This window comes from Diaphorina citri, unplaced genomic scaffold (assembly GCF_000475195.1).
Source record: "Diaphorina citri unplaced genomic scaffold, Diaci psyllid genome assembly version 1.1 scaffold160, whole genome shotgun sequence".
NCBI classification, from domain to species: domain Eukaryota; kingdom Metazoa; phylum Arthropoda; class Insecta; order Hemiptera; family Psyllidae; genus Diaphorina; species Diaphorina citri.
In genome coordinates, this window is record NW_007377597.1 from 136,641 (window position 1) to 153,674 (window position 17,034).

Genomic DNA, 17,034 nt, shown 5'->3' on the forward strand with positions numbered 1-17,034 from the left:
TAGAAATTATAACAGTAAATTTCTACCTCGAAATTGAAATCAACTCGATTGTCTCCCATCACCAAGGGTGCCACCCCACACGAGGCATTATTTACACGGGGGCCAGGGCCAGCTTTTCCTTCTCTTCTGGCGAGATGGGTCGGGGGCCCTCATAGGTGGGTATATATTTGTACTGGTACTGCGGGGGCGGACACCCGTACTCCGTCAAATGGAGGCGGTTGCGGCGCGCACGCATTTGGCGGCACGCTGTTTCTTCTTTATGTTATTCTTACCGTTTTCTTTTCTATGCTATACTCAATATACTAATTCACCCGTTACACCCATCACAACAACCCAGTAGTTAGTTCCCTGAATAACGTAAAAAAAAACCCTAACCAATAACCGTCCCCATGTCTTCTGTTTCACCAGAGTTCTACCCCCGTGTCTCGCCGCACCTCGAGCACCACCTCCCCTCTCCTCTTCCCCGAGAGTGCCCTCCCCTCCCTCCCTCAGTTCTCAACCATGGGCTCGGGTTCGATGCTCAAGGATGTACTGCATTCCGATAGCTGAGGGCTTCAGCCTGTGACGGCCGCGGCTGCTGGGCTTAGCTCTGTGTCACATATATAAACGAGTTGGATGGACGATAAAATAATAATAATAGTCATAGACTCTATTGGCGGCATGCGTAGAACGCAAACAGGGTGGACACCGCAAACAGAACGATGAGAAGAATGTACAGGGACTCTCGGATCTGACGGTTCGTGGCGCTCTCTGGACTGTCGTTACCGCTGGGTGGGGTGGGTGTGTCTGGGGGAGAAGAATGATGAGGTATGATTAGAAATAAACGGAAGAATAGCCTAATAAGTATTTCCGACATTTGCTACAGAAATAACCGGAAACGGATGAGACGGAATAGGAGAAAGCCGGAATCTGTTCAGGATAAAGTTCGTCTCGGGCGGTAATAGAACCCGCAACCTAGCGCTTACAAAGTAGATGTGCACCCTCCAAGCTAACTTGGTATGAGGGCTGAAACAGCTAATGAAACAGCCCTTAGCTGTTTCGAGCTTTCAGCTCTCATCCATAGACTCTTGAGAGGAAGGTAACCACTAGGTGAGGTTAACACCGGAGGCGTTCTCTACCACCTAACCCCCAGAGACCTAATTATGTGGACAATCCTTCAATTAGATGATGAAATTCCATGCCTCGACTGGGATCGAACCGGCGCTCTCCTGTTTACCAGGTGAGCACTGTGCCACCGAGGCGGGTAAAAGAGTAAGATAAATATCTGTTTCATGTCTGTCCGACATTTGGTGCGATATCGATGTTTTATTACATAGGGTTATTTAAATTTAAGCAACTTTCGGACACCTAGACCCTAGACCATCAGAAGTCTACTAGGCCTTCTATGGAGAAGTCATCGAGATTAAACTTTTCTAAAGACGTATTTGTGGCACAGGCAATGAAAAGTCTGGTAAACCTTTTACTGAGGAATATTTGTTAACTACCTTCCAAAAGCATCGGAAAGGTAAGGTAATAAGTGATGATGAAATTATTGCCTTAATAGTGCTAAATTTAAATTATGGGATAGGTACATATATAGATAATTTGGCGTACTGAAAATAATGGTGGTGTATTAGGGATTTTGTTCTACACCTTTGTCAACACAGGCAAAAATGTAGTTACCTAGTTAGTATTTAGGGTACTAACTTCATCAATTGCACTTTTGTTCCCTGTTTCACAAAGTACATAATTGGAAAAACCTCTTCTAGCAGGAAAAATTTGGAACCAAAATTTTGAAAATTTTCTGGTGAGATCTCTTGTTTTAGGTCGGCAATACTGAACAGAAAATTTTCAGAGATTTGTGTTAAAATAATATTGATTTTTAAGTTGTAAATTTTTTGTCATTCCAATTTGTTTATTAAAATTATAAGAGGTGTAATGCTTAGAAACCCGGAACCACTAGTGTTCAGTTTCTACTACCTAAAGAGTGACTGGTGTCTCGGGTCTTAGTGTGATTTAAACCTTATAATCTGCCTTCAATTAGGTTCAACATATTAGATAGGTATTGTGTTTAGGCACTTTAAAATTGGGTGTTTTTTGAACGTGGGCATTCGAATTTTCCGATGTGTTTATTTTCGTTTAATCACAAGCCCATATTCCACCTGCCTATGTAGAATTGTAGATGTTTAGTTAAATTATTGCAATAGGTATGTGTAAGATAACGAAGAATATCTATATTTTGTTAAATATTATCTGTGTATTGTGTCTAAAATTAATTGAATAAATATATTTTATTGTTCTTATGTCATTATTTGATTTTTTTTTTTTTTTTTTAAATCAGCCCCAAATTTTTCTCAAACAAATTACCACCTTTTTCGAGGGCCTTTCTCTGAAAAAGAAGTGGAGAAGAAACATCACAACACAACCATTTAATGTACATGTATAATATATTTATCAGTAATAGTTTGTTTTTGTTTTTTATTTACATATTAATAATAATAATAATAATAATGGAGAAAATAAAACTCGGTAAAAAGAAAATCAAACTTCACAAGAAATTATTAGACAATATAAATATGATATTTTATGTGGATATTACTAGTAACACAGGATTTAAGTTTTTGATGGCTTGTTTTTTTGGAGACTCTTATTTTACAAATTTTGGAGTCAAAAACTGGGGAATATTTAACTCATTAAAAGGTAGGTACACATCTTTCTCCTACATTTATTTATCTGTTTTATTGGAATTTTAGACCTATTAAAGTCATTTCTTTCCTTTACTTTCAGATAGATACAATGAAATCAAAAAAGGTGAACTACTGGGCGAGATTAAGGTTGTGGTTATGTACCGGGTTGGGTTGAGACAGGATATTGTTTCTACAGTTTGGCATGGGAGTGGTAACTTATTTACATTACAAAATACAAATATTAAAAATTTTGTAGCCAAAACCATAATTATTATGTCAGCCCAAAAGCGATCACCATAGGTATAGGGCTGATTGAGAAGCTGAAGAATAACGCCAACCCTGTTTGAACGCAGGAAAAGGCGAGGAGGAAGAAGACTTCCGACTTCCCATGTCTAGATGTGGGACTATAAATGGAGGAGAATAGTTAACCTTAACCAGCCTAGCCTGCTGGCAGTTTTCAAAGGATTCTCTCTGCTTTTAAAGAATAAGCACGAGTCCTCACGATGGTTAAATGCGTTTCAGCTGAAGCCGCTACAACAACAACATCCACCACAAAAAGCGCACTCTGAGGCTTAGGTGTAGTGGCAAACAGCCCTAAAGGTCCGGTTAAGCTTGTACGAATCTCAACTTACCTCACACATAGATGCCGTGCACTTCTTCTGGCCTCCATGCAAGCACGTGCAGTTGGTGCAGGGGTCTGCAAAGTACGTGTCACCTACGTGCAGCAAGGTGCCATTCTCTAGGAGACAGGATAGGTACTCGTCACCTATCCTGGGAATCTCTAGGTCACTCGGTGACAGACTGGGCGTGGACTCTTCTGAAATAAAACATACACATCGTATTTTATTGAGCTATCCATCAGTGCTCGGCGACAGCACGTAAGCACGTTGAATGTATCAGTTCCCACTTCTCAATGGATCTCTGAAGTTAACAGGTTAACACCGTCTTTATGGAAAAAATATCTCGCTATCACATCAGACTGAAACAAATTTTGGCCAATCAGATGTTCGGTTTGGAATTGATGCTTTTTTTTAAGAGTTTGACAGAGGGAACTGATAAAACATACATTCTTATCGTCCAGAAATCGAAGAGAGAAGGAAGACAGGATATGAGAAAGCCAGCCGTTCCGAGAACGAACATTATCCCATCAGGATAAAATCCGCCCCGGGCGGGAATCGAACCCGCGGCCTAGCGCTTACAAGGCAGACGCACTACCAACTAAGCTAACTAGGCTGACTGGGGGACCTTAAACAGCCTGAAATTTCCCTTGCTACAGAAATGGTTTCAGGCCCCCTTGATGAACCTAGGCCTGATGACCCCCTCCCCTCTGGAAGCCCCTGGAATTAAATTGATCTCATCACCTAATGGCCATAGTGTAAAAGTGACTTTAAAACAGGGATTCCTAAACTGTGGTCCGTAACTGTAATTGGTTTTTCCGGACATGGAAAGTAAGTAGGTCCGGTTAAGCTTATATGAATTTAGGAAACAGCTTACTTACTCGACGACAAGGGCGGTGATCTCATCTGCCCCCGCGCAGCGCGGACAACAGGTTCCCGGTTCCGGAGGTCGTGGGTTCGAGCACGCCGCTGCCGGGCATTGCTGCGAGTAGCACAGGACCTTGCCCTCCCGGCATGTACAGTCTGTACATGGGTTGAGCGTCCAGTGTTGACCCTCTAGCTTGAGTTCCCCGTGGAAGTCCATGCATACCGCAGCCTCGTGCCCGCTGGATGTGGCGTCTGGAAGAGAGAAATGTTGAAGCTGATTACAGGTTGGTTGAATTTGGTTTTGGTTAAATTGGTGCGGAAAGGTCATCTTATCTAATGAATAGGTCTTTCGTTGAAAAAAAAATTCTATGGTTAATAAATACAAATATAAAGAATAGAACCTTCACTGAAGTTAAGTATCAAACCAAGAATCTCTTGACCATCAAGGATTGAGGAACCCAGGGGTAGAAATCATAACCTTGATGCTAATGGCGGGCTTTAGCAACTCAGGATTGAGATGAAACAAGAAATTCTCCATTCTTAATCCTAAAGTGAGGTGATAAACCTCAACCCAAGACTGGCCAAAAAAGTCTGGTTAAAAGCTTGAAAGTTGAAATGTGTCAATAATGCTCACTCACCAGGACAGTACGGGCAGCACTGTGTAGAATTAGCAGGGATAGGATGTTGACAGGACAGCGTGGGACATGCAATGAGCGTGCACATTTCTCTCCCATCAATACAATGACATTCCCGACAACCATCCCGCCAGATCTCTGAATCATCCCGCCATACTCCGTCTTCTGAAAAATGAGAGGAAACAACAATGTAGAGCTATGAAACTAGTCAATATTCATATCTTAAAGAGCTGTTCAAATTTAATGTGTCCCTCCATCCCTCATTAGATGGGCGGATATTCATATCTTAAAGAGCTGTTCAAATTTAATGTGTCCCTCCATCCCTCATCAGATGGGCGAGAAAAGACACAGTACTTCTTATTTAGGTCCTGTTTCAACACAAGAACATCAGAGAGCAACCCGTTGAAATATTTACAATCGAAGGACGACTAGAACGAGTGCAAATTTCTTGTAGATGGTGGGCATCAAACCAGGGACCTTCTGTATGGCAAGCAAACGCGTTACCAAATACAATGTCTACTGGAACCCGTCAAAAAAATGGGAAGCCTGGAAAAATGGGGGAACATTAATTGCCCGTTCCTTGGATTCCCAATTAGACAGATTCAACAGTACTACTTCAACAGGTTACTATAACTTTCTGATGTTCTCGTGTTGACCTAGCTGCTATCTGAAGAAGAGCTCACTACGGAATGGGCATGCTACGACACAGAACTGTAAAGCCCAAAGCAGCAGATGTTTTATAGTCTAACAAAAGTGCAAAACGTAAATTTCTAACTATATGACGTACCACTATTGTGATTACTCTGCTTTATTCGAAGTACATTGTATGTGTATAGCTCTAAAGCAATTAAAACAGGTACAAAAAGCCTGAAGAGCAATTACCTAGATAAGTACGTGTAAGTAGTAAGCTCTACATTTTCTCTTTTCAAATTAAATTGTTACGAAGGGTTAGGTACCTAGAGTTCTGTGCAAAATTGAAACACTTGGAATTGGAAACTGTAAAACGTAGTGTTACTAGTCATGTCTGAGTCTAACTGCATGATATGCAGCAAAATTATTTGTTGCTTGAAGCTTTGTACCGGCTTGGGGCTTTTACCAAGTTTATATCAATACGTACTGAAACTAAATGGATGAAATAGAAACTACATACATAGAGATAGATGGGCGAGAAAAGACACAGTACTTCTTATTTAAGTAGGTCCTGTTTCAACACAAGAACATCAGAGAGCAATCCGTTGAAATATTTACAACCGAAGGACGACTAGAACGAGTGCAAATTTCTTGTAGATGGTGGGCATCAAACCAGGGACCTTCTGTATGGCAAGCAAACGCGTTACCACTAGGCTAACCGTGTCCCTCAATTTCTAGATCTCCTGAAAAAATTGGATTTTGGGCTACGCTACGCCAGCTAAGCCCACAACTCAAAATTTTGGATTAGGTACAGTTCTCATTTTCCACGTACCATCATCAAATCATCATTCAGAATTTCACTTGTTTATTTATTGAAATGTTGTTAGCAAAATGCTTACTTACCAGTATAGCAAGATTCGGCCGCTGCTTCCCCTTCAGTGGTGGAAGTAGAGGAAGGTTTGCATTTGCACATGTGGCACCCATTCTCATCTCGTGCGTAGCCGTGTGCACATTGCTTCTCGCACTGATTCATAGAAGGACACTGGGCACACCTAGGACAGAGAAAGAAAGTAATGAAATGTCAAAATCGTGGGCTAAATGTAACTCATAGAAAGTCGTGTGATGTTCACAACAGATATTTTTTTTTATCGGGGGGCTCCGAGTTCCGTCCATCTGAGTTCCGTTCTACCTGAGCTAGAATTTTTTTTTTTTTTTTAAGATGCATGTTTCACCGCCGTTTTTATTTCATAGCAATGAAACAACTGCTACATTAGACGCATGTGGTCTGTGTCGTAGCATGCCCATCCCGTAGTATGCCTCTCATCAGATGGGCGAGAAGAGACACAATACTTCCCATTTAGGTGCTGGGTCAACACGAGAACACCAGAAAGTAACCCGTTGAAATATTTGCAATCGAAAAACGAGTACAAACTTTTGTCGATGGTGGGATTCGAACCCGGGACCTTCTGCATGGCAAGCAAGCACGTTACCACTGGGATGAACCCTCTTACCTGCAAATCTCGCAGCCCTGCTTTCGTTTGAACCCATGGGGGCACTCCTTAGTGCACCCCACCAGGGGAGGACAAGTGGGGGGAGCGGGGGGCGGGGCACATTCACATAAGTTGTTCCCATTGGTGTCCTTCAGGAGTCCGTGTTGACAGTCCAATAGACACTCCTCTGGAAAGTTGAAAACAGAGATAATTTTTATAGGTAGATAAACCAGTGCAATAGTCCTAAACTAAAATGGACGCGGCACACAAGGGATCAAGAAGAGTCCTTCCACTATACCTTTTATTATTAGTAATAATAAAGGTAGGACGGACTAAAAATCAACATTTTTCAAGAGTCAAGTCGGGCAAATAAAATCGGGCTAGGGAAAATAGGTAGGTAGGGAAGAAGAGAGTCCACTATAACTTTTATTATTAGTAATAATAAAGGAAGGACGGACTAAAAATCAACATTTTTCAAGAGTCAAGTCGGGCAAATAAAATCGGGCTAGGGAAAATAGGTAGGTAGGGAAGAAGAGAAAAATATTATTCATTATTACCAAGGTAGGTACTTTTTATTAATATTTCTTTTATTTATTCAAAGGTTCACGGGAATACACTTCAGCGAATTTGAAATTGTCTAGCGGTCATGGGAGTTTTTGAAAAATAGGGAAGGCAGGAGGGGAGGAAAATGAATTAATTTAGCAAAAAAAAAAAAAAAAATCCCTTGAAAAATGAAATGCCCCCAAGCTGTTTTCAAATGCTTCCTCTGTTCAATCTACTAATTAATGTTCGAGAGCATTGCGTTATGGACGTTGTGATTACGCAATGGTCTCTCGCCGCTAGACTAGATACCTTGTGCCTGCCTTGTAAGCGCTAGGGTGCGGGTTCGATTCCCGCCCGGGCCGAACTTTATCCTAAACAGATCCGGTTCGTTTTCAGAATTGTAGCCCTGGATTTCTCCTATCCTGTCTGACTTCGCTCTTCGCTTTCGGGACGATGAGACCTCCTTTGTTACAGTTTCCTTTTTCAAACCTCTTGAAAAAAGTTAAAGGGTTAATTTATATGACTTCCACTTAAAAATGGTCTACCACGTTAAAAAAATAATAATAATGAAAGTTAGTTTACAGAAGTAATTGATCTCGTTTAGGGAATCGGAACCCATTATAGGACCCGCTAAACACTTACCGTCCTGACATTCGCATGTGATACATCCGTCGTCCGTCATGACAAAGCCCCGCTTACATCTGAGTTTACAGTTAGCCAGGGGCGTACAATGAGGTCGCAGTATGGTGCTGCCTAACTAAAGCTCTTACTGTAGGGTCAGCTAACATTCATGGATTGGAAAAAAAAAAAAAATCTAACGAAAAAGCTAATGAAGATTTAATGAAGATCGCTCGGATCTTTGAGCTTAGTTAGGAAACATCTTAACACCATCCACAAAAGCCCAATCTGAGCCCAATAGGTGTAGTGGCTAATTAGCCCTAAAGGATGTTAGCTTCTACGAATCTACGAACTAAATTTAAAGCTACAAATAAGTATTTGTCTTTTTTCAGCAATTTGGTCATCGAAGGCAATCTGAATGAAGTTACTCTGGATTTCAGGACTACTGACGGGTTAAGAAATAAAGTTACATGTTGGTGTTGGGTTTTGGCTCCTAAGTTGTACTGAATATTTGATGAGCTCTAAGTTGATGCTGAAATTTGTTGATAGATTCCTTCAAGAAAACACCATCATGTCCTAGTGAACTTCTTCCGTCCTGGGATTCCTGACCTCCTCTATCAGGATATATCCTGAACTTCTTTATCAGGATATATCCTGAACTTCTCTATCAGGATATATCCTGAACTTCTTTATCAGGATATATCCTGAACTTCTCTATCAGGATATCTCCTGAACTCCTCTATCAGGATAAGCTCTCATCATAGGTCCTACAGTGTTGGTATAATAATCTATTATGTAATAGGTATGAATCTTACTGAATTAGTACACTCACCCAAACACAGAGGACAGCACTGGTTAGGAATAGTCATGGGATTACTGCACGTCACAGAACATATCCGCTGTGTACAGTGATGACTTCTGTCTTTACAAACACAGCTTGTACAGGCGTCCAATCGCCACTCTTGATTCTCCTGGTAGGTGACGTTGCCAACTGTACACCCTGAAGGTACCAGGTCGGCCGGCTTTGGCAACAGCGCGTCTGAAAAAGATGGAAATTTCAGTTAAAACAAATTTCACAGCGTTTTTGCCGATTTTCATAGAGAAGATAAAATAGACTACAAACATAGAATGAATAAAAAATGCTCAAGCTCTTGTTTTGAAGAGGTTTGACAGAGGGAACTGTAACTGCTAAGGTCTTATCGTCCCGAAATCGAAGCGAGAAGGAAGATAGGATAGGAGAAAACCAGCCGTTCCGAGAAAAAAACCCCGGGCGGGAATCCTAACTGCGACCCAGCGCTTACAAGGCAAACGGGTTACCAGCTAAGTAGGAGGGCTAAGACTATTGTTGTTGCCAAATTAAAACACACATAATTATATGAGGTCTAAGCTCTCTGCTTTTAAAGAATAAGCACGAGTCCTCACGATGGTTAACTGCGTTTCAGCTGAAGCCGCTACAACAACAACATCCACCACAAAAAGCGCACTCTGAAGCTTAGGTGTAGGGGCAAACAGCCCTAAAGGTCGAGTTAAGCTTGTACGAATCTCAACTTACCTCACACATAGATGCCGTGCACTTCTTCTGGCCTCCATGCAAGCACGTGCAGTTGGTGCAGTTTAGTTTACCAACCTTGCCTATCTCAACCCGGTACATAACAATGACCTAACTCCTGAGGCGTTCTCTACCACCTAACCAGCATTCTACTTACCCAGACAAGTAGGACAGCATGCATGTTTAGGCTGGACCGAGAGGTCTAAAAGGTAAACTACTGGGCGAGATTAAGATTGTGGTTATGTACCGGGTTGGGTTGAGACAGGATATTGTTTCTACAGTTTGGCATGGGAGTGGTAACTAAAAAAGCAAGGTTAGTTTACCAACCTTGCCTATCTCAACCCGGTACATAACAACGACCTAACTCCTGAGGCGTTCTCTACCACCTAACCAGCATTCTACTTACCCAGACAAGTAGGACAGCATGCATGTTTAGGCTAGATCGACCGCACACAGGGCGTACTGCTAGGGCACTCCTGTTGATAGCAGATCTTATCCCCGCGTTCACACCGGCACCTCTACAAGCCTGAGGCGTTCTCTACCACCTAACCAGCATTCTACTTACCTAGACAAGTAGGACAGCATGCATGTTTAGGCTGGACCGACCGCACACAGGGCGTACTGTTAGGGCACTCCTGTTGATAGCAGATCTTATGCCCCCGTTCACACCGACATGATATACAGGCGCCTTCACGCCACGCAGTACCATTCTTACCTCCACAGTCTTTATCATTACCGTCATTCCTGAGGGAGAAGAGAGAAAATTAAATTGATCTCATCACCTAATGGCCATAGTGTAAAAGTGACTTTAAAACAGGGATTCCTAAACTGTGGTCCGTAACTGTAATTGGTTTTTCCGGACATGGAAAGTAAGTAGGTCCGGTTAAGCTTATATGAATTTAGGAAACAGCTTACTTACTCGACGACAAGGGCGGTGATCTCATCTGCCCCCGCGCAGCGCGGACAACAGGTTCCCGGTTCCGGAGGTCGTGGGTTCGAGCACGCCGCTGCCGGGCATTGCTGCGAGTAGCACAGGACCTTGCCCTCCCGGCATGTACAGTCTGTACATGGGTTGAGCGTGGAGCTCTAAGGGTTAGGTGGTAGAAAACGCCTATGGCGTTAACCTCGCCTATTATTATTATTATTTTAAGGGACAAAAATGTCTTACCCAGACAAACAGGACAGCATTGTCCTATCTCGGACTTGGTGCACGCCTCCGGTAACTTAGGACACTCCACTTTGGAGCAGAACTTGATACCGCGCTCACACTTGCACTCCTCACAGTCTGCACTCAGCCATGAAGTGCCATTCTCACAGCTCTCGTTCATGTCTGAAACGAAGAAACATGTAGAATGGAATAGATTGGGGTAATATTAGGCTACTAGTGAACGATAGAATAAGGATTTCTACTTGCATTTTGATTGCAATAGGTAGAAAAACACACTACTGTCACGTGACGTGAAAATTTCTACCTTAAGAGGGTTGAGGCTAAATTAGCTGAATACCAACTAGGGTAAAAGTGGCTATGGCCATAGCAAAATATTAGGCTACTACGGAACGATAGAATAAGGATTTCTACTTGCATTTTGATTGCAATAGGTCGAAAAACACACTACTATCACGTGACGTGAAAATTTCTACCTTAAGAGGGTTGAGGCTAAATTAGCTGAATACCAACTAGGGTAAAAGTGGCTATGGCCATAGCAGTAAGAATTTCGATTTCAAATACAGTCGAACCTGTATACAATGTCTACTGGAACCCGTCTAAATGGGAAGCCTGGAAAAATGGGAAAACATTAATTGCCCGTTCCTTGGATTCAAAATTAGACAGATTCAACAGTATTACTTCAACAGGTTACTATTACTATCTGATGTTCTCGTGTTGACCTAGCTGCTATCTGAAGAAGAGCTCACTACGGAATGGGCATGCTACGACACACAACTGTAAAGCCCAAAGCAGCAGATGTTTTATAGTGTAACAAAAGTGCAAAACGTAAATTTCTAACTAAAAAAAAAGGAATTTTAATTGTGTTGAGCATTAAATGCTTGTCAAAAATGTCCTTCCTCGCTTGATAAACTACGCTAAATTTAATGACTTGACTGGGACTCGAACCACCAACCTCCAGATCCAAGAGTCCACCGTGCTAACCACTACACCACTGAGGTTGGTGTAAATTTCTAAGTACATATGTGACGTGCCACTATTGTGATTGTGCCAAAGAAGGGAGACAGGTACCCATATACTCTGCTTTATTCGAAGTACATTGTATGTGTATAGCTCTAAAGCAATTAAAACAGATACAAAAAGCCTGAAGAGCAATTACCTAGATAAGTACGTGTAAGTAGTAAGCTCTACATTTTCTCTTTTCAAATTAAATTGTTACGAAGGTTTAGGTACCTAGAGTTCTGTGCGAAATTGAAACACTTGGAATCGGAAACTGTAAAACGTAGTGTAGTCATGTCTGAGTCTAACTGCATGATATGCAGCAAAATTATTTGTTGCTTGGAGCTTTGTACCGGCTTGGGGCTTTTACCAAGTTTATATCAATACGTACTGAAACTAAATGGATGAAATAGAAACTACATACATAGAGAATACATGTAGAGACAAAACTACATAATTATGTAGATGTAAATAATACCTACCTAATATTTATGATAGGTAAGTACCGGTCTATAAAATGTTGAGTATATTATTTTAGGGAATACAAGGAATAAGGATGTAGCAATTCCTTTGTTAAAGTAATGTAGAGTAGTAGGTATGCAATATGCATGGCTAGCCCTATTGAAAATATCATAAGTTGGCTGAAGTTAAGAGTGAGAAGGTTGAGTAAAATAACTTTTTTTTTGTAATAACTCTATCCCGAAATTTCAATTTAAAATATTGTTCAACGCGTTTCTGCCCTTTCCTTCCCCCCCCCCCTCCCTCCCCGTCAGCAAAATGAAAATATTATTCCAAAGTAAAAAGTATTTTCCATCATCTCTTTTGTTCTTCACTCCGACCGATCATTTAAAGCAGAAGTGTTTGTCGAAAAGTTCTTTGAACGAAAATATTATCCTCCGCTTATGCTTATAAATAGGTACAAACTTTTGAAAAGCTTCTCGATATAATGTGTAATCTACATAGGTATAGATACAGTTGTTATTTGTTATGTGTAAGAGTTATATTAGGTATATTTTTTAGAGAGTAAAAAATGCAGTGTTCCAATAAGGCTCCAGAAGAGGTATATGTACTGTAGGTATAGTTTTTTTTTCGATTTGTGGTTTTAAGTGTTTTTTTTCCTCTCTCTCTCTCTCTCTCTCTCTCTTTCTCCCTCTCCCCTCCCTCTCTCTCGTGGTTCTTTTTGAGGTCTTGTAGTGTGTAAAGATTTTTTTAAAAGAGGTTTGATAGAAGGAACTGTAACTGCTAAGATCCTATCGTCCCGAAATCGAAGAGAGAAGGAAGACAGGATAGGAGAAAGCCAGCCGTTCCGAGAACGACAGGATTTTGTTCTCGATGTTTTTACCAAGGACACTTACCTTTCGCAACACACTCATAGATAGGGCAGCAGCTCCCTGGTGTGAACGTCCCCACACGGACCACCCGAGGTACCTCCTCTTCAGAGCAGCTAGGCTGAGAACAGCTGGGCAGACACTGACAGCCAAGGTATTTGCTACAGCAGTCGCCCGGATGTAGACTGAATGGCAACTTGTAGCTGTCTGGCGGACATTGGACTGTCTCTACGGGACACTTGACCTGGCTGCAGTTGGTGCCTGTAGGAGAGAGGATATGGGGTAAGTTATATATAATTTACAGTCATAAGGAGTTGAGATTAGTTATATATTGGATAGACATAAGAATCAATCATATGCTTTGAATGGATTGAAGCAGGTCTAAAAAATAATATTCAGGGTCTAACAAGAAAATAAAAGACGTACAATTTACTCTCGACCAAAAGGTACACTGGGTTCAAATTCCTGTAAGAGGGGAAATTTTCCAATGAAATTTTTCCCTTTCCCTTCTAGGGGAAATGGTAATTTTCCGTTCCCTTCTGGGGGTTGACAAATAAAAGATGAGCAATGAAGTAAATGAAGTTATCAGAAAGAGATAAATAGGTATCCAAAAGCTCGAGTTTAAGTGATCTAACCTTTACAAAATAGACGAAACTCTGATTTTATGTAGGTAAGGTTGTAAGGTATCTACTTATCTAGTATCTACCTTATAAAAAACTTCCTAATGCTTCCATTAGTCGACTATTCTTCTTTCTTCCTTCCTAAAAACAAACAAAACACTACACAGAAGAAAAAGCGCTGGCTCTAGTGTTTTTCCCATACAATAATTTTCCGTTCCCTTCTGGGGGTTGACAAATAAAAGATGAGCAATGAAGTTATCAGAAAGAGATAAATAGGTATCCAAAAGCTCGAGTTTAAGTGATCTTAACCTTTACAAAATAGACGAAACTCTGATTTTATGTAGGTAAGGTTGTAAGGTATCTACTTATCTAGTATCTACCTTATAAAAAACTATTATGATAGATAGGTAAGTACCGGTCTATAAAATGTTGAGTATATTATTTTAGGGAGTACAAGGAAAAAGGATGTAGCAATTCCTTTGTTAAAGTAATGTAGAGTAGTAGGTATGCAATATGCATGGCTAGCCCTATTGAAAATACCAAAAGTTAGCTGAAGTTAAGAGTGAGAAGGTTGAGTAGAACTTTTTTTTTGTAATAACTCTATCCCGAAATTTCAATTTAAAATATTGTTCAACGCGTTTCTGCCCTTTCCTTCTTCCCCCCTCCCTCCCCGTCAGCAAAATGAAAATATTATTCCAAAGTAAAAAGTTTTGTGAAATGTTTATTGCGAAATTTATATAAAAATATTTCCGCAATAAAATGTTCTCTCTCCTTTTTTTATTTATTATTATTTTACCACCAAAACCACTTTTTTATATAGAAAAAAACTTGAAAAGTTTTATTCGTACAGGGTGATACCTACCTCAGAAAATTAATTGTGCTAATCACAAATGGTGAAAATTATAATTACGTATGTAGAATGTAGACACTAAATGACAGAAAAAGAAAAATAATGGAGGGGGGGGGGGGGAACTGGAAAATAATTGACGTAAAGCACATTGTACATGCACCAGTTCTTTGATGTCATGAATTTCCCTCAAGCCACCAACCTTCAGATCCGAAGCTCCAGAAGTCCAAACACTGTATAAACCACTACTACACACTTAGCCTCCTCACGAGGTTAAGTGTACCCCTATTCCATGTTTCCAAGGGGGGGGGGGACTAACAAACCTCGACTCTTCCATTAACCAGCTTAATGATGGATTTCACCAACGACTTAATGAGAGATTTAACTAATCGAAGAATTTTTAATCATCCAAAAAGGATATTTTAATAAGATAAGTCAGGTCTACCTGATAGTGAGTGGCTGGCCTATGGGAAGATGTGGTTGGAAATATTTTTATCCTTACTTATTATACTTTTTTTTCTTCAGCACAAGAGACACTCTGTTTTTGCTTATTGTGTTTTAATGAGTTTTTTTTTTTTTTTGCCTTGATATCCCCTGTGCCTATGTCATTGTTTGTATTGCACAGTCTCTTTGTTTACATTGTACAATAATTTCTCTTTTTCTCGTCCTAGCTAAGAGTAATTTTTTATTAAATATTTTTTTACAATGTTAAAGCTTCTCTCGATCTCTCCTCTTCCTTTGATCATTTTCCGTCCATTTTCCTCTCTATCCTCTATATTTTTTGTTCTCAGTTTTATCTCTTTTTTCTTTCTAACTTAATTTTCGCTCCATTTTCTCACTATCTCTCTTTTTTACCTTTTTCACTAAATTTCTCAGAAGCCAATTTTTCCCTTCTTTTAACTTTTTTTACACCCTCGCTTGATTATCCCCTTTGTAAGTCGCGTTCTAATGCTCATTAGAGATGTACAAAGACATAGTGTGTGAGTTGTAAGAAAGAACGACTCTTTTTAGAGTGAACTACTCAGTCAATGAGTCAGATCCTAAAACATGTAACTCACTCTTTAGCCCACTACAGGTAGAGATTTAGGATCTAAATCATTGACTATTCTAAAACAATGAGCCACATTCTCCCCATACATATAAATATGTCTCCTTTGGGAAATTAACCATCCCCCTCCCAGTAGAGAGTTAAGGATAAAAGTAGCTCCTTATAATTTTCCAATACTTCGTGATAGGGAGTGATAACACGGCCAGCCACTCACTATCAGGTAGACCTGACGACAGGTCCGCCTGTCAGGTCTACCTGATTGTGTATCAGGGATACCTGACAGACGAACCTTTTCAGCCGTACCTGTCAGGTCTACCTGATAGTGTGCGTGCTTGTGCTTATCAGGTAGACCTGACAAGTGGACCTGATCAGGTGTACCTGTCAGGTCTAAGAAAAAAGACGAAGAAGAAAGAAGAAGGAGAAGAGGAAGAAGGAGGAGGAGGAGAAAGAAGAAAGAAGGAGCAAAATGAAGGAGTGCCATACGCCATACATCATTCATATTTCTTGTAACGGAAATTTAGACTGTTCAGTGCCATAAGAGATTTAAGTTACGAGTATGAAATATCTTTTTGACAAAGAAGTCATAGCTGGTAGGTACCAAAAAAACGTTTAGATTTTTTTTTTTTTTTTTTTTCAATTTTGATAGAGAGAGCTGCAACAACAGAAATCTGATGGTCCTGAAATCGAAGAGAGTAGGAGGACAGGATAGGAAAAAGCAAGTCATTCCAAAAACGATCCTTCAGTTCAGGATAAAGTTCGACCCCCTTGGGGATCGAACTCGCGATCTAGCGCTTACAAGTTACAAGGCGACCCTCCGAGCTAACTAGGCTGGTCCCTTCATATCTGATGGAACTTGTACCTCCTGAGGTTCCAAGAATCCAAAACTCACTCCTGTTCAGGAAACGGGAGCTCAGGATAGCGTTCAACATATCCTGGTATATTGGAGTTCAGGAGATATCCTGATAGAGTTCAGGATATATCCTGATAGAGGAATTCAGGATATATCCTGATAGAGGAGTTCAGGAGATATCCTGATAGAGAAGTTCAGGATATATCCTGATAAAGAAGTTCAGGATATATCCTGATAGAGAAGTTCAGGATATATCCTGATAAAGAAGTTCAGGATATATCCTGATAGAGAAGTTCAGGATATATCCTGATAAAGAAGTTCAGGATATATCCTGATAGAGAAGTTCAGGATATATCCTGATAAAGAAGTTCAGGATATATCCTGATAGAGAAGTTCAGGATATATCCTGATAAAGAAGTTCAGGATATATCCTGATAGAGAAGTTCAGGATATATCCTGATAAAGAAGTTCAGGAGATATCCTGATAAAGAAGTTCAGGAGATATCCTGATAAAGAAGTTCAGGAGATATCCTGATAAAGAAGTTCAGGAGATATCCTGATA

The 17,034-nt window shown here is 40.5% G+C and overlaps 2 protein-coding genes across 2 annotated transcripts in view; both read right to left on the bottom strand.

Annotated features, from left to right (window-relative positions):
• Nucleotides 1-4,145: 4,145 nt before the first annotated feature.
• Nucleotides 4,146-8,197, bottom strand: LOC113465794 (cysteine-rich motor neuron 1 protein-like). Its single transcript, XM_026820613.1, has 5 exons — nucleotides 8,091-8,197; nucleotides 6,927-7,092; nucleotides 6,319-6,467; nucleotides 4,789-4,950; nucleotides 4,146-4,402 (listed from the first exon to the last, which is right to left on the bottom strand). The coding sequence occupies exons 1-5, from the start codon at nucleotides 8,128-8,130 to the stop codon at nucleotides 4,161-4,163; spliced, it is 759 nt and encodes a 252-aa protein (XP_026676414.1). The 5' UTR covers nucleotides 8,131-8,197; the 3' UTR covers nucleotides 4,146-4,160.
• A 1,975-nt stretch (nucleotides 8,198-10,172) lies between these two features.
• Nucleotides 10,173-17,034, bottom strand: part of LOC103505271 (cysteine-rich motor neuron 1 protein-like) — a 7,425-nt gene continuing 563 nt past the window's right edge. The window contains exons 2-5 of the mRNA XM_026820610.1: nucleotides 13,129-13,368; nucleotides 10,784-10,945; nucleotides 10,535-10,676; nucleotides 10,173-10,359 (exon numbers count right to left, since the gene is read on the bottom strand). Coding sequence (XP_026676411.1) covers nucleotides 10,173-10,359; nucleotides 10,535-10,676; nucleotides 10,784-10,945; nucleotides 13,129-13,368 — 731 coding nt within the window. The remainder of the gene's footprint in view (nucleotides 10,360-10,534; nucleotides 10,677-10,783; nucleotides 10,946-13,128; nucleotides 13,369-17,034) is intronic.